The sequence below is a fragment of the Aulostomus chinensis genome, chromosome 10 (assembly GCF_037954235.1).
Source record: "Aulostomus chinensis isolate RoL2024-O1b breed Wild chromosome 10, RoL_Achi_v1.0, whole genome shotgun sequence".
Classification (NCBI taxonomy): domain Eukaryota; kingdom Metazoa; phylum Chordata; class Actinopteri; order Syngnathiformes; family Aulostomidae; genus Aulostomus; species Aulostomus chinensis.
The window spans coordinates 17884252-17902253 of record NC_141329.1 but is presented as its reverse complement, the minus strand read 5'-3'; the positions used below and the strand labels follow the sequence as shown (position 1 = coordinate 17902253).

Below are 18002 nucleotides of genomic sequence, written 5' to 3'. Positions count from 1 at the left end.
TTTATCATTTAGTGTAGGTGAATATGGGCCAATAATATTGGTTATTGCCTCCCTGGACTTACTAATGTTACAATATCACATGAGAGGAAGTGCTTTTGTATTGATATCTGGTTCTCTACCTTGTGCCTGCGACCGCATCACAGTTGTGCTCAGGTTAAGTACAACAGCCCGACCTCGAGTGTCATATTGCTTTTATAACAGATCTACAAACTCTGTTAATAAGTGATAACTGATTACGATTTGTTTCTTTATTTTTTTGTTTGGCTCCATCATTTCAAGTCGTTTGCTGGAGTAGTTTGGAAGAGGTGTGCTTCAACAGACAACTACTGCACACACATGTACAGTGAGTGACCAAACGCCAGCAGACTCAAATAAATGACAATGGCGTGGCAGTGTGATGAGACCATCACGGTGCCGCTCCACCTGCCGTTTGCTCACTATATGTGCTACACCAAGGCACACAATAGATGTCTGCAGCAAGGAGTTACAAATAGTCATACGGCAATTTTATTTTTAAAGTCCCAAATGACAACAAAAGTTATCTCGACACTTAACAAGGAGAGTGGGTCTAGCATGACACTCCATCAATTAATTTCCACCCGACAATTCTCCAACAGTGGCGACAAAAACCTTTCTTTTAACAGGGAGGAACGTTGAGCAGACTCAGGCTCAATGGGAACGGCCATCTGTTTTGACTGGTTGGGGGGAAGGAGAGCAGGAAAACTGGGCCAGACACAAGGACAGATAAGGGAAAGGGACAAAGACAGAAATGCTTAGCACACATTTATGAAAACATATTTAAGAGTATTATATTCTTATTTATGCAGAAAGATCCATCTATGTACTACTCACTGCTCCTCTACAGTATGCATCTGCAACAGTCCTGATTTTTGGGGGTTTGCATTTTGCTGTTTAAACTGAACAGGAACAGAGAAGAAAGAATAAAATAGGCCAATACATTTAACAGGTGAAGCCACTAATGGATGTTCTCACCCCTCAGTTCCAGCGCAGATTAAGCTTAGAGAAAATGAAGACCATAGAACATGCTTGAGTGTCCGTCCAGTCACTAGAGAGCAGCATTGGGCAGGAATGAGGGGAAAGATGACAGTTGTGTGTATGTGTTCGCACAGGCGTGTATATTGGTGTGTGTGTGTGTGTGTGTGTGTGTGTGTGTGTGTGTGTGTGTATGTGCACGCATGATCATGTTTGATAGGGAAAGATATAATATGAATCCTTCACTTTGAGAGAGAATATATTGAGAGTTGGTGGACTCAGAAAGCCCAAACCTCAACAGCTGGTCAAACAGACTGTGCAGAGGCTCAGGTGGGGTGTGTATTTGTGTGTGTGTGCGTGTGTGTAGTTGAGAGCAAGAGTGGTGCAGACTCCAGAAGAGAGGCCTTCTCACCCGACTCTCTCGGCCTTACTGCTCAAACGAATGAGAATTAATAGGCTCGTTTGCCAAGAAAAACACTCTAATCAGTGAGTTTCCTCTCATTAAAAGTTAATTAGTTTGACATGAGTTTCCTGCAGAAGAAAGTATTGGCCACTTAGAACTCATTAGAGCCAAAGGAAAACATCACACTGAGGAAAGCTGGAGGAGAGAAGAGAGGAATGAGACACACGCTCACACGTACACTATAACATATGGTACTGTACACTCCCAAGAACTCATGCTAGCTGGCACATCCACGGGTGTCTGCACTTCTTTGTCATTCCAAAATGCTGGTGACATTTGTAATCATGCAAGTGTACGTATACTAAAGGGATAGAAATCCTTTACACTTAAAAAATCGTCGTCGTCTTCCGCTTATTCCTTACTAGTAGGGGTCGCGGGGGGGGCTGGAGCCTATCCCAGCATCTACGGGCGAGAGGCGGGGTTCACCCTGGACAGACACTTAAAAAATATGTCAGCAATTTACTTTTATTTCAAGAAGGTGGCGGTAATTTAATTCATTTATAAGCAAACATTAAGTGAACAGGGGAAGACTGTCTCTGTTGTTGACCACTGGTCCTGTAACGTATGAACATAACATAAAATGGGGCTGTGGAGGACTTCTGCCATTCTTGATACAGGAGACATCAATGGCAGCTTTTTGTTACTATAAAACCTACATTCTCTCTTGGGTTTCCATGTCCATGTTCTGTGCCAAACAGGAGAGAGTTAGCCAGAGAAATTGGTGCCAGAGAAGTATATGAACTGATAAAATGATAATTAGGGATTAGGGCCTGAGCCAGAAGGTACTTCAGACGAAGACCCTATTGAGATTGCTTGACACTCAAACACTAAAAATGCAACAAAAAAAACAACACACTTAGAGGTATCTGAGCCCAAAAAAACCCCACATAGGGGTGTCGGGGGGGGGGGGGGTCTCCCATAGAAAACAATGGGAAAAATCGCATGTCTGAAATTGCTTCGTTTTTTTATTATTATTAGGGCCTGAGCCAGAAGGTACTTCAGACGCGGGACATCACACCCAAGTGGCTTCAGCTGGGCAAGAAGTACAGGGAGCAGAGGAGCAGCCTGCAGCACCATATCAAGAGCAGGGAGTCTCGCCGCTGGAGGCGTCTTTTAACCTTCTCTCATCGTCTCAGCTCGCCAGCTGCTGGTGGAGTCGTGCAGGTCGTGGCTTTCCTGCTGGAGCAGAGCTTTGTTCATCTGAGCTGTGTTCACCCACGAGCCAAAGCCACTTATTTGCCCGATTTTTATTCCATGCTGAATCAGCGTAAAAATGGCTGACGTGAATGATGTGGATAGCGCATCACAAACTGCACGCGACCTTCCTGTCACGTCCTGATTTTGTCTCTGCGCCACCTGCGAGGCTTCACCTGCTGCTTCTTCGGCTTTCAGACGAGTCAAAAACTCCGTCCTCCTTCGCTGTGTCGGCGCTCAGACATTTTTCAATCTGTGCCGAGTTTTTCTGCTTTCCTCAAGAGACAACAGCAATACAAGGACAACGCTAACGTTTGAGTCAGCAACGTCCAAAACCCTGCGTTGACATGCGTGTTTCAGTGTGAAAGGACATTAGAGTCACACGATGGCGGTCATTGGGGTCAGAGACCATTCAGCCTCATGGGTTCATGCTTGTTAGAGCAGAATGTCCCCCCACGTCCCCCCTCTCAAGGTCTCTGGTGTGTTTCAGGTCTGAAGAACAGGGTGGTGATGTACAAGACGGCTCTGGACGACCACCTTGATGATAAGGAGGAATTCCACAAAGCATCACAGGTGAGATGCCAGTTTTGTTCGGCTCCACCCACTGAGCTCATCTAAAGGGGGGTCGGCCTGATGGGTCCAAGCCCAGTTTCCCTCTCTCAGTGGGGAGGCTCTCCTGGGTTGGGTCTCGTGACTGCGCACCATTCGTTGAGCTAAGCTAACTCCTGTGGTCTCTTGGGTGGACAGACATTAACAGACCCCCCCCCCCCCCACACACACACACACACACACAAACATAAATGTGGGTGCTTTCCTGTCAAAGGTGTGAAAATCTGAATTCTCTGTCCTCTGGTAGGTGATGGAGGAGCTGATGGCGCAGCAGGAGGAGGCCCACCAAGACAGTCGGCGTCAAATGGAGGAGCGTCTCCGAGCCACCCAGCTGGAGATGCAGCTCGTCAGGTTGGTCGTGTCATAGGTTAACTTTACAGAAGCTTAGCATTTCAGCTAACCCTTCAATAACAAGAGGAGCATCTTAGTCCCGCCCACTCCCCAGCATCAGCGCACAGACAGGCACCAACACACCTGAGCCCCGAGGTGGAGGTAAGAGTTCTTCTAGGAGGTCGAATCTCATCAGTGGATCTGTTTCCCGTATCTCAGAAAAAAGACAGAGCAGCAGGTATTTTTGCTGGAGAGGAGACAGACGCAGAGGACAGAAGACGATCTGCTCCTTAGCATCAGCAGGGTGAGGAAGGTGATGGAGAGGAAGCAGGAGGAGCTGGTGACCACCCAGGCAGAGAGGGAGAAGATCGAACAGGAGGCTGAGAGGTACGGAGGTCACCTCAACTCAGGTCCCGTAGTCAACTGCTAATATGGTCTCAGCAACACATTCATGCCCCCCCCCCCACCCCCTCCTCCAGGCTGCAAGCCAAAAATGACGTCTGGCAGCAGAAATATTTGAAGCTCAAGGACAAGCTGGTGAAGTCGGCTGAGGCCCAGACAAAGGTACATCAGTGAACTCATGGAAGTGAAAAACAGCCTCCACTCTTGGTTCAGGACAAAACTCAGGAGCTGAACTCCTGAGCTTCATGCTAAATGTACACACTGGGTTCCTTCTGGAGTCTCAGAGGAGGAACGCAGGAGGGAGAGAATTTATCTGCGAATTCAAGACTCCTGTTAGTGAGGACATGGAAGAAGAAAGACGACACTTTTTGGGTGAAGTATCACTAATATTGAAGTTCTAGAAGTTGATCAGAATCTGTGCGTGCAGAGGAAAGCTCAGACAGAGGAAAAGGAGAAGAAGCTGCGGCAGCAGATCCTGGCACTGCAGGACACGGTGGAGAAGCTGGAGGGACACTATGACAGTGGGTAAGACGTCCAAGTCTCCCAGTAGAACGTCTAGTTCCCTGGTCTACATCAGATCCACCAGTAAACACCAGACTGGTGGATGGTGGAGGTTCAGGTCTACATCAGATCCACCAGTAAACACACATGAACGCCTCCTGTCAATCAAACTGAAAACCTCCATGTGTTCTTCCCTCCAGACTCTACTCGGTTCATCAGGATCAAATCAGTGAGATGTTCCAGAAGTACGACGAGACCAAGACCCAGTACAGGCAGCTGCTCTCCCGGTACGAGGAGCTGGAGCGGCAGCACGGCGAGCTCAAGGAGCAGCACAACAACATGCAGGACCAAGTGAAAAAGTTCAGGGTCCTACTGCAGGGGCATTGAAACGCTGCCCCGCCCACATCCTAGACGTTGACCCTACTGGACCCCCCCCCCCCCATCTGCTCAAACTAGGAGTCATCAGCAGGAAAAAAGGGGGCCTGCCCGCTCCGGATCTGTCAGCCCTGCAAGGCAAAATTCTGGGTCGTACCATCAATCTGAAGGAACAACTTTCACACCTGGAAAATTTCTTTGATAAATAAATAAAGAATTTTTGCTACTAAAAACCTGTCGGTCCCTCAGATTTGGACGGTCGACAGGACTTTTAGTTTCTGGTTTGATAAACGTTTACGTGTTAAAGCTGAGCTGTCATGTTGTTTACATGCTAACATGTTCGTCAGGGTTCAAGTGCCGCCACGCTGGCGTCTTGATGATCATCGTTGTAATTAAGACACTGAGATTTTTAATTTGACCATCTCAGACATGCAGCAGTCGTGTAGTGACATCATGGCGATCGCTGCCCCTCATACGTGGTTGAAGCTGATAAATGACGCCCACAAACTCACAACGGAACTTTGACATGGATTTGTTGTTATTGTGGTTCTGAGTTCTGGAAACCCTCTGGTGACCCCCCCGGAAGGAGGGTGATGTTCTGAATCAGGTGCTGGTTCACACTGGGGACCTGTATGGTGGATGCTGGTGTCGGCGCCCCCATCAGTGTGTTGTGTCCAGACTGTGTCCTCTCAGGGTACATACTCTCAAACAAACACTTCTCATGTCTAAACTAAACATCCCACTGCTTCACCCCTCACCTATCTACTACAGAATGTCCACAATTTGGACAAAACTGTCCAAAACAGGACAATTTTTACAGCACAAACAAAATCTATCTCCTCCTAGGGCATTAATGGTATTGCTTCCAAACTTTGGCACATTACTCTCCCAACGTTGCTGATTGACAGATGCTACAAACTTTGTAATAAGTTACTCGTGACCATTTTAGAAGCTGTCAAAGTCAGGGAGACACGTTTAACGCTTACAATGGAAACCAATGGGGAGGCCTTGTTCTCTCATGGTACATACTCTCAAACAAACGCTTCTTACGTCTACACTACAACTCACACAGCTTCACAAAACACACCACTTGATTCCTGACAAAAATCCCTACAAAAATATGGCATTAAATTCCACTTTTGAGCAACATATGCAAAGTTATTTGAATTTCCAACACTAAAAGTGTCAAAATCCTCCTCTGCTCCCAACTCTGACTGTGTGTTCACACTGAGCACGAATTTGCGCAGTTTCCATTCAAAGTCTACGCAAACGCGCGAATGAGGCGAATTTTCAGACGGGCGGCGCGAATGAGGCGAATTCGCCATTCGCGCAAGTTGAAAATATTCAACTTTAGCGAAAAATTCGCATCAAGACAGCCAATCAGCGTTGAGAATGTCCTGACTGTGTGACAAGATGGAGGACAAGTTGATTGTGACTATGTGTGGGAACCCGGTTCTATATGACACTACGTGTCAAGATTACAAGAAACGGTTGAATGAGTTGGTGTCCATTTGTGGAATTCTGTCACTTCTCCTAGCTAGCAGGTCGTTAAACTGGCCAGTCGTCATCTGAAAATACCGCTGGAAGCGGCAGTTATCCAGACGCAGCCCGTGGAAGAGCTCGATTCACTGAGCGGTGAAATTCAGAGCTGTGCTCGCCTCTAGATGGTGTTGTTAACCCAGATACGACGGCGTTTAGATTCCCAACGTATTTCAGACTTCCACGGCAGGTACCACGCAACAGTTCTTGGTATATCCATGGCGGAAAGAAACGTTGCCGGAAATACTCGCTACTTGGGCAGGTGAGCGAATTTACGTATTCCCGCGAATGACACAAATGGACACTAAAATGATCCGGCGTCAAATTCGCGCGAATAACGCGACGCGAAATTCGCATTCAAGTTTGGTGTGAATGGCAGAGATTTGTTGACAGTTGTCATGGAAACCAAAAGGGGAGCGCGTCTGTCCTCATGGTACATACTCTCAAACAAACGCTTCTACTTTCTAAACTAAAACACCCACACCTTCAAAAAACACACCATTGAATTGACCAAAAAACTACATGAAATGGGTTTACATTCAACTTTTGACCAACATGTGCTGAGTTATGCCTGTTTTTCACAGTCAAACTGCAAAATCCTCCTCTGCTCTCCACTCTGACACAGATTGCAGACAGAGAGCAGTGGGGGAGGGGTTCTTAAAGGGCCAGCTCTCAGCTCTGCTCTCACTCTCTGATCACACTCAGGCTTCTATCTCCTAAACTACAAGGCCCAGGGATTTGCCAATTACACCGTTGGATTTGGGCCAGCGTTTGGCACGCGGCCGCGGGAGCTCAGGCCCTAACAATGCTGCTTGCAGCTTTAATTATAAATGATATTTTTTTGGTATTTCTTCTTCTGGACCTTTAACTGCTGAAGTTTGTCAGGTGTGTGTGTGTGTGTGTGTGTGTGTTTGTGTGTGTGTGTGTGTGTGTGTGTGTGTGTGTGTGTGTTACTACTACTACTTTTCCCCACTGAATTAGTGAGCAACACCACTAACAGAAAACAATCTATGTTACACCAAACCAGGTGTGGATATTTTCTCAGCACTAGCACCAGAGGAAATTACTGCCCTCACACACTGGAACAATGAGGATAGACATCATTAAAAGTGAATACTATTGAACTAAAATAACCAAATGACCAGAATTAGTAATGTCAAGATTGAGAAGATCTCTCTGACTGTATATGCATTTGTCCATCCCACAGTTTAAATAAAGTTGGACACACAGCCACAGAGACATACCCCTCCACACCCTCCACATTTCCTCCTTCACTTCATCTCTCATTCTCACTGATCTGTCCAGTCTGCTTAGACTTCCTCTTCTTAATGAATCATGAAGTTTATATTTTACTCATATTAAGCAGTGCTTTGCACAGAGCGGGTGGAAAGTGCTTAGTTTGTTTTCCTTTAATTATCTCAGCAGGTTCCCTGGGCATAAGGCTGAGTGAGTGAGACGGCCTCAAGCTTACATAGCTGCATCAGATGAGGAAATGCTGAGAGGCAGCCTGCGCTTCCAGGTGGCCATAAGATGAATGGGCGTGGGCCCAGACTGAGACGGGGCAGGAAACATAAACGCATGATGTTACGAACTGAAGAACAATGATAGGAAATGTCCTGGAGAAAACACACAAGCCAGTGTTGAGAGAAGGATAGAATGGAGGAAGAGGAGAAATTATGAACAAAGACGAAATAAGGAAAGAGAGTCATGTCTACAATTAGGTACATGGGGGAAACATGTTTGCTGAAAGTTTAAAGTAATGTACATTCTTGAGTAAGGAAACTGTACTAATCACTCTATTAAATTATTTACTCTATTTGACAACTTTAATCAGTGAAATACTGCAGCCAAAACAGTTACTTTCACTTGAATTAATCTGTACAGTTGATATGCAAACACAATTTCATATTTTATTGTCACGTTTTCATTCAAGGTGGCATGGCTCAAAGGTAGAGTGGTCGTCTAGCAACTGAAGGGTCGCTGGTTCGATCCTCACTCCCCCCGGTGAACATGTCAAAGTATCCTTGAGTAAGATACTGAGCCCCTAATTGCTCCTGATGGCCCTATGACGGACTGGCGACCTGTCCAGGGTGAACCCCGCCTCTCGTCAAATGTCAGCTGGAAAAGGCTCGCCCTGCAACCCTTAACGGATAAGCAGTATAGAAAATGGATGGATGTCTGGATGGATTTTCATTCACGATTTATAGACTGCCATCAAATCCATTCCATGACTGTGAATTTAGCTAGCAAACTACAGAAGCTTACCACAAAGTAAGATTTAAATACTAAATTGTGGAATAAATAAATAAATGTAGGTTTTCAGTTATACAATATATTTTAACAGATTAGCATTGCTTTTTTATACTTGAAGTCCTTGATAGTTCAAAGATCAGCAAGATAACCAATCATCTTAAATCTGGACAGCTGACACAGTACCACAATTCATGCTCCCAATCAGGATGGCATCAAAAGAATATCAGCCAAGGTAAGATGACAATGTTAACATTTACAGCATAACTGGACAGACCCATATCAGAATACATCCAATTATAGCGTGAAGTACCTGGAGCAATTTTAATTGTTGCAGCTGAGTATCACAGTGAAAGAGCATCATCTTTTGCTCACACCAGGCCCTTAGGCCATTTGTTATACTCAACAATTGCTGTAATCAATCCCAGGTCCTCGGAGCAGTATTATGGTTGTGCGTGTGTTTACACCAAGGAGCTGCGGATCACATAGGTGTTAGACTTTCATCAGAGCAAACCTTTGTAGAGTCAATATCAGAGGCTTCACCTTAGAGCCTGACCTTTTCAGACTGTCCCCTCTCTGCAAGACCCACCCACACAACCTCATGTACACACACTCACAAACACGCGCACAACACACCCCCACAATCAATCTTTCCCTGGTCACTGCGACAGCAAAACACAAAGCCAATCACATCAACACGACTGGGATGCCAAACTCACCCTCTGACAAAATGTCACTGGAGAGGCTATGTCAGGAGACCTCAGAGCTGTTAAGTGTCGGCTGAGTGTGTGTGTGTGTGTGTGTGTGTGTGTGTGTGAGAGTGTGTGTGAGAGCGCGTGCGTGCCTGTGTGTGTGTGTGTGTGTGTGTGTGTGTGTGTGTGTGTGTCGGAACAGCAGGAAAGCAAGAATATTCTTGAATAAAGGAGTAGATATGGATTTCCTATCTGCGTGTGTGTGCGTGCACACCCGTGCACTGCAGGAAAGTCATTTGACCCTTTCACTTTTCTAGCTACAGATGATGGACTCATCTTATTAACAGCTGGTATTTGACCAACTTTTGCATTCTGAAGCAACATAGTGTATAACGACATCATCGTCCTTGAGGACATGAAGATGATGCCCTCTTGTCATGGAAATGCTGCAGATGATAGGCTGGTAATACAACAGAGTACAATAAAGCCATAATATACTTTAATTAATTCATCAGAAAATCAATTTAGATCCCGCAGACTCGGGTCTTACCCTGAATGATAATGCTTCATGTGCACTAATTAAACAATGAGGGATCAGACTTTTTCACTGTATATTACAAAAAAAAGGACCGTGGCCAATCACACACACGGTGGAGCCTGGCCAATGCTGTGTACAGTATATTATTGCCGTACCTGGGTTACATTGTGCTTGTGTGTGAAGTGGGATGCCAAAATTAAGCTTCAGAGCCCATCTGAGTCTCACGCCCTACAGACAGCCGTCTGCGTTCTCCTGCCAAACTCACCTGGACTGCTTCACCCATGCTGGTGACCCAGTGGTGCAGTGCAGCTCTGTGTGTGTAGCGCTGTTGACTAAATCAAAGAAAAGTGGAGTAAAACACTGGTATGTAAGAAAAAGGTTAGCAAGGTGCAGGACATACACTCGCAGTATGAGAGATGCTCAACATTGCCAAATGGTGGTTCTTTGGTCCAAAACTGAACCTCTTTCTTGTGCTGACATATAGCATGACTGTCACCACAGACTGCCATCACACATCCAAATCACCCTCGATATCAGGAGGAATCACTGACACACACATAGACAACATTTTTTGTTGTTGATTATCAAAGCAACATTTTGAAAGAGGTAAAAATATAATAACAGAAGCCAAAGTGCAAATTCATAGTGTTACTTTATTTTTCGTTTATACAAAGATCTAAGATCTAAGTAAGTAATTGTCACGGCAAACTTAATAAGATCACATATTAATTCCCCTGGAAACTGAATACAGAAAGAAAAGGTTTATTCGATACTTTCCCGTATCTCATCTATATAATGGCACCACATTCACACTAGTTTAACATTATTTGCAATCCAAAAGAAATATTTGTACAACCATTTTTTTCTGTGTGTTAATCCTGTTAGTTTATTAAGCCAGTGAGTGTTTGTGTTTATATTTTCACTGGGGTTTGACTTGTTAATCAAATAATTCACTTTTTTCGCCAAATTAATCACTGTTGTTTATTGTTTGATGATGTCTCGAATTCCTTTTGGAATCAGTCGTTAGCTGCACAACATTCAAGACTCTATGCCGATGTGATCATGTTTTGTGTTACTATTCTCAGATCGCCACTCATATCGTTGCCGCAAAAAATACCTCAAAACATGGTGATACAGTTTTAGATCAGCTACCTCTGCGGAGAACAATGATGGCCGTCTGAAGTTAACAGCCAGTTTTTTTTTTCAAGTTTTCCTGAAAACACAAAAACACTGAAGACGAATCATCATAAGGACAGGCAATTATTCTAAGAAGGTGATGATATGTAGATATAAACGGCACTGATCAGCTCCCTGTGACTCCCCGTAGTTAAAAAGCACCAGCAAGCATTGATGGCTCCATTCTATTCAAGTGACATTAAAACAAGTCAATCGACCAGCAGTTTCTTCCCAGTACACTGAAACTGAAGTTACTAATTATAATTCATATATCATTCATCTTGTATTTTCACAAGTTGTTTTTTGTTTTTTTTTAAATGCATCCTGTGAAAAATGCTTCTTGATGAACTAGCGTCTGCTTTTCTCTGTGGAACACTGGTAAGAAATACAGCAGTGGACACAATTACCTGCAATGGATTCAAATATTTTTAAATGCATCAAAATAATTTTTTTATGGCCTTTTTTCAAGAGGTGTTTGAGGGTGCTTCTGCATGTACTGCAAATACTTTCTTCATGCAAAGCTGTGTCTAAAAAACATCCACAATCTGTTATAGTACATTTAATTTTAATTTCATGTATTTCTTTTGCGTTGAATTTGATAAATACTAACTACTGACTATTAAGAAGGATTGTGAAATAAGTGGCATCACCCATCTCTATTACAATCAATGTCAGTAGAATGTATGTGTATGTTAAGACTCTTACTGTGTTGTTCGTCAATAGTAATGCGTATAAAGAAAACTCCTCTCTCAATTGGTTTGGTTGAGAATAGCTCTGAGGACTATGGGATCAATGCTTGCTGGCAGCACCTACATCTCAGACATCAGAAACATTTGCATTGTTTGATTGTGGAAAAAACAAGTATAGACATAAGAGAATTAGCCCTAAGGTTCGCCCTCTGCTTTGTGTTTTTAAATATATATTTATTTGTTTTGGGCAAAGTGAGGTTATATTTGGAGAGATTGATATTCTCTATTTACGGAGTGAATTATATTAACCAAACTAGAGGGCACGAGTTCTGCCTAGCATGTAGGGGCTAAGGGAGTGTCTGGAATGGAACAATATCAACGTAACCTCTGCTTTAACCCCACATATGAGCACTATTGATTCATTCACTTTGAAGAGGTCCTTGAAATTGTTTCGATGAGGAAATATCTGTTGGGGCATCCAAGGCACCAGTCCAAATGAGAATGTCTCCAAGCTGGAGACAGATAGATAGACAAAATCACAAGGGCTGTGAAAAAAGACAAACAAAGACAAAAATGAAAAAGGGGAGAAAAAGAGTAAAAGAGCTATGAAAAAACAGAGAACTCCTTGTTTCAGAAACAATTACTTTCCTGCCGATAGAAAGCGATGCCTGAGCTGTTGCAATATCCATGTCTCTGACAGAACTCAGGGCGTATCAGGTTTATTGCATTACCTGAAAAAAGGGAAAGGGTAGAAATAATCAAAAATGCATCAGAAATAATGCACTTTTCAGACTCTATCCATCATTGTTTCGGCACCCTCGATCCTTTACGAGAAGTGAGTGAGCGGAGCGAGGGGGGCGAGACGCTTGCTCCCGCTCCCACAGCCAAGCAGGAGAATGGGTAATTAAATTGTGTGTCGCTCTCTAAGAACTAAAATGAATGAAATAGATGAATGCTATTGCATTATGCCACAATCGTGACCTGCAGAAAACTAATGGCAGAATAATAGTTTTAGGTACCGTCTCTATTTCTCTGATGCAGACAACCACTTGAGTGAATATGCAGGCGTACTTGGAGTCAAAACGTTTTCTCCTCTACCGTGACTATGTAATGATCTGTCTTTGTGTCTTCAGTGTGTTTCTCATAATCTGTTGGCTAGTGTGTATGTGGACACCATCCATACATCTGCACACCTACCTCTTCCCAGATTTTTCTCTTTCTCTCTCTCTCTCTCTCTCTCTCTTGCTCTCTGTCTGTCTGTCTCTCTCAGATCACCTATTTACCAGGCCAACATGGAGTCTAAAGTGGCTGAACCTGTGTAGTTTTGTTTCTGAAGCAGGCAGCCAAAGCAAAGGTCTTTTTCTCTATTCAACATGCCTCCCAGAGACGTGGGCCTTACTTTGTAGTGTGTTGACTGTAAAAAGCTAGGAAAATTGTCCTGAAATCCTGAGCAAAAAGGAGCGTAAATAAAAGATCAAACCAGGCCTGTGAGCAGAACTAGCGGCCTGGTAGTCAGTGCAATAACTCACTATGCGTCACCACACATTAGCTTGACGCGTTCAGCCAGGTAGGAGAGAGGTAGCCAGGAATTTTTTTTCAAGCTGATCTGCTGTAAAGTACCTGAGGAGATACAGCATACATTCCACTGTAAAGAAATTCACTTTTAATCCAGCTTTGAACATTGATTAGTTGTTTATCATGAATAGTCCTGGACACAAAGTGAGCTAAAGTTCAGGAGGTGTTTTCTGTTTGAAGCGAGAAGAGAATGAAGTTAAAAACGTATATGTAGCTTCAACAGAAACAAAATATCTTCTGCAAAACCTATCTTAGACAACAACCAAAATGGTATGGAGCTTGATGAAAAAATTATACTCTTTTCATTTCAATATTGATTTGCCTTCCTTGTATGGTGCCTGTCCAGAAGATGGCAGCACCCAGCTATGCTTTGGCATCCTCTGATCTTTATTGTGTCCACCAGTCCGTTCATGGATGTGTTATGTCCAATGATGGATCGAGTTGTTTTTTTGGCTGTGCTTGCTTCACAGTGTGGGTCGCTGGGCTGATTAGGGACCTGCTCTTCTCTGCTGCTCTCTACATTTAAACATGCTCAACCAGTTAACCGCAGCATTCCTAGATCGGCCCACAAACCAACAGCTGATCAACAGAGTCACTCATGACACATCTTGGCAGTGAATACTAAATATAACATCTGGGGAAATGAATGTCTTCGAATACACAAATAGACAAATAAACACAACACCTTTAAATGACTGCTCAAACTTCACAATAGCCTTGAAGTAAAAGTTGCCATCCTATTGTTAGATATAGACAGCCGAGGTTTATTTCTGTTTGTATATGCTGGAGGGGGTGGTAGCTCTGCTCCTGTTGGCCCTGTTATTTGATTTCCTCTTTTACAAAGGCCACAGTCAGAGCTCATGTCAAAAGATTGCATGCAATAACAAAACAAGCTTGACTGATAGAAACCCTGGTTCCACTCTGTGTGTATTTAAATTTGTATCTTCAGGGCTCTGCTGTGAGTGATCTTCCTCGAGTGCGTCTGACAGAAACAGTCTAACATGCAAAACTAAAGCAGCTTGAGACTCTTCCAACCCTCTAATGATGTTTAATGATACCTATCAGTGATGGAATACACACACACACACACACACACACACACACACACACACTCCCCTCAAACCCCTTCAGGAGTAACAGCACCTTGCCGACTGTGGAATTACAGACAGGCGATAATCAGGTCAGCCCGCAGGTCCTCAGGGATTGGAGGTGTTCATAAACATTCCTGCTGTTCTTTTGTGTTACTTCCTGCGGTAAAACAGCAAGGCGCTCCAGTTCGGGCTGAAACAGGCTAGCTAGTGCACTGGCTCGCCCCTGGGTGCAGCATCCCCGTCTCTATGTAGAGACTCACACACACCTTCTCTGGGACATTAAAACACACTCAGGCTCCATGTAGACATATCATCAGAATATTAACCATCTTATTAGCATAAAGAACCCTCCCAGTCATCTACATCTGATTTGACATTTGGCATTGAAATCAGTACCTCGACTTAAAATAATATCTAACAGCATTTTACATTTCTTTAAAGACTGAACAAACGTGTGTGTGTGTGTGTGTGTGTGTGTGTGAGTGTGTGAGAGAGTATGAGAGAGAGAGAGAGAGAGAGAGAGAGAGATATTACTTGAGGTTGATACACAGAGCCAACTACCTCCTCCTCCATGTACGAACCCCCTACAAACAAAGACAAAAAGAATACAAAGGCGTGGGTTCAGTGTGTGCCTTTTTTTTCAAAGATGTTTTTCAAAGATTTGACTCTTGCTCTGCAGTCAAACAAAAACCTTTTTGGTAAATTGATTAGGCTCTCCAAACTTTTCAGGTTTTGTGTGAAAAGTTCAATATTCCACTCGCTCACACTGGAAAGTTCACAAAAATGTCTTTTTTGTCTCTTGTTTCTCCCGTCAGTGACCGGGGGCCTTCTTCTCGGGCAGGTGCAGAGGGGGCTGTTGACTTATCCCTCTGTGGTTTACTGTTGAGTATAAGAGGAGATCTTTGTGACAGCTCCAGCTGTATATTCTTCATCAAGAATTGAACTTTTTGGAACTTGTTAAGGGTGTACGTTTAGCACTGTTTCCTGGCAAGTGAGGACACTTTTTGCAGAAATGTTTCCTCAACATTTCATATTTACTTCACTCACATAAACTCTTTAGTTGCACCTTGCCTTGTGTCCTGCTTCAGTCAGGTGCCAAGACAACTTCTATGTGGAATAATGAGCATTTTGCATTCAACTGTGAATTTAAACTGTCCTGACACTGAAATGTGGATGCTGTATAGTGATTAAAAAAAAAAACTTTTTCCTGCTAATTAGGTGGAAAGAATAACAGTGAATGCACGAGCAAACTGCAAAATAAACCAGGAAACACAGCAAATAAAGTTCTTTCCAGTAGCTTCTATAAACAATAAAAGTCACTTGACAGTAAGGTGATTTATGAACTAAAACATTCCACTCTCCGCTTAAACCCTTGCTATTCCTGTCTTCTGCCCGACCTGATTTTAACTTTGTCCTTGCTGACTTGTAGTTCCCAACAACAGGCCATAAGATCCAAATACTGTCCAGACATTGAGAGCGGCTCCTCTGTTCATCTTAATGTCAACATGTCTCCAGCAGACCCATATAAACAGCTTAGCCACAGCACAGGCCCCATTGTCAAAGCCTGATTGCTGAAAAACAAGCCCCCAATCGAATGGAAATATGAAATAAATCACAAGTGACTTATTCTGCATCAAGAGTTGGCATTGGTTTGCTTTTGTGGCCAAATCTGCAGATCGAGTTTTAATTCATCAAAATAAACAAGTCAGAGTACTTCTGCTGTCTACACCATGAGTTTTGTTTTTGTTTGTTAATTTTGATAATGAAGCTGAGAGAAGAGGGGAATGCACTTTTACTGTAGATGTTGCTCTCGTAGGAGTATTACCACGGATGCATTCCTGTGTATTTTGAGATTGTAGCTAGTTGAGAAAGCGCCGTGTGTCATTCTATGATAGGCAGTCAGGCTTAATTGACTATAGGAATAAGTAAACTGTACAAAAAATATATAAGTGAACTTTGAATAGAACCTTCAACGATATTTCAGTACATCTACCTTAAAAGAAACAAAGACACCTAGGCCACTCTTAGATATGCTGTGGATTCTGCAATACTTCTGAAAAAAATTACCTCACTAAACACAGAGGCATACTTGCAGTGCCCCAGAATACAATTTTTGTTCCGGCAATCAGAGGTATGATGAACTGGTTTTCCCTTTCACACCAACATTGATATGGTAGTGTTATTCCCTTCACTGTGCAGGAATGTTCCATATTCAGTACAGTACGCGCCCTTATCCAGTCCCTGTGCATTTAACACAAATAGAGAGAACAGGCTGTAGAACTCCTTCAGAAACATGCTTACCGTTTTTTTACTGAGAGGAAAGTAAAAAAGTAGGAGAAAGAAAAAGAAAAGAAAAGAAGTGGGAAATAAAGGACAAAATGAGTAGGATTAGGGTCTAAATCTGATATAGTCTACTGTTTGTGTGGGAGGCCGTGGTTGTGGTGTTAACATGATTCTGTAAATGTGATAGCTCTGTAATAGCATGTCATTAAACTGTTATGGTTACACAGCTCAGTGGAACAGAACAGTGGATGCATAACCTTGAACATGGCAAGGCTCTTTAAAGCTTCAGTCCGTAGGGCAAAAGGGAATGTACAAAAGTGTGTGTGTATGCTTGTGCAAGAAGCGCGCACGTATGTGTGTGCCTCATCACAGCACACCGTCTGATTTGTGTATTCAACATTACAGTTAAAATAAACACAATCCTCGTGCCACTTTTCAAGCATTTGATCAAAATATGATATATTTAAGTTAAGCTGGGCTACAGTCCGCCACCCAAAGAAAATACACTGACAAAACGTGTTTCACTGTCAAGAAGTTAAAGCACGAGAGACTTTGCGAGAGATGTTGATGGCTGTTAAGGGGGGGATTTCTGTTTTGCCTCTGGACAGTTGTTTCTGTGGGTTATTTCCCTGTTGTTGCTGAATGTTTACTGTCATGACTCAGTTTGCTTTTATATTTTACCTCAAATGACCACTGAAAACATGGAGACATGCACTAATTCCAAGCCTAGTATGTATAACAAAAGTCTAGCATCCTGATTTGAAGGGTATTTATGGATTATGACCTTGCAGGACTTGTTCTCATCTCAATCCAAATGTGGTTACACTTCATTCCTCTGGGCCTGCGCCCTCCTCTTCCTGGCTATTTCTCCACTCACCACAGCTGAGCTGCAAACCCTTAAAAAACCCACATCTAAATTAAAAATCTCTGTACTGACCAATGTTATTACAGTCTTTAACATGCCAGTAAACATTGATGAAGGAAAGCAGAAATGTGACCTGCATCTGGATTTATGCAGCCCAGTGAGGGTTGCTTTATGGTGCAGGGAGACTGGGCTGTTGTCAGCCTCAACGCTGGCCCTCTGATCTCTGTCTGTCTCTCTCTCTTAGACTCTCTCGCCTCTGCTAACAAGCCCTTTCATTTCCTTTCTGGAAAATCTGTTCTTCATACTATCACACACACAGAGCTGGAGTGAGAAAGGGGGACTATGCCAAAGAGAGGCAGAGGGAGTACAATTTAGGAAATTTTCCAGACAAAAAGACTTGATTTCTACCATATTTCCATTCCATGCGGATATGGCTG

At 43.4% G+C, this 18002-nt stretch overlaps 1 protein-coding gene across 3 annotated transcripts in view; it reads left to right on the top strand.

Annotated features, from left to right (window-relative positions):
• Positions 1–5077, top strand: part of LOC147254561 (uncharacterized) — a 30251-nt gene extending 25174 nt beyond the window's left edge. Inside the window, exons 2-8 of one of the 3 annotated variants that reach the window (XM_086216221.1) lie at positions 2435–2620; positions 3141–3223; positions 3507–3610; positions 3809–3976; positions 4069–4153; positions 4419–4516; positions 4693–5077. In XM_086216221.1, the coding sequence (XP_086072347.1) occupies positions 3161–3223; positions 3507–3610; positions 3809–3976; positions 4069–4153; positions 4419–4516; positions 4693–4879 (705 nt within the window). In that variant the 5' untranslated portion in view covers positions 2435–2620; positions 3141–3160 and the 3' untranslated portion in view covers positions 4880–5077. Of the gene's footprint in view, positions 1–2434; positions 2621–2642; positions 3224–3506; positions 3611–3808; positions 3977–4068; positions 4154–4418; positions 4517–4692 lie in introns of those variants that run through there. The other 2 variants (XM_086216220.1, XM_086216219.1) reach the window with 2 other exon arrangements.
• The last annotated feature ends 12925 nt before the right edge of the window (positions 5078–18002 follow it).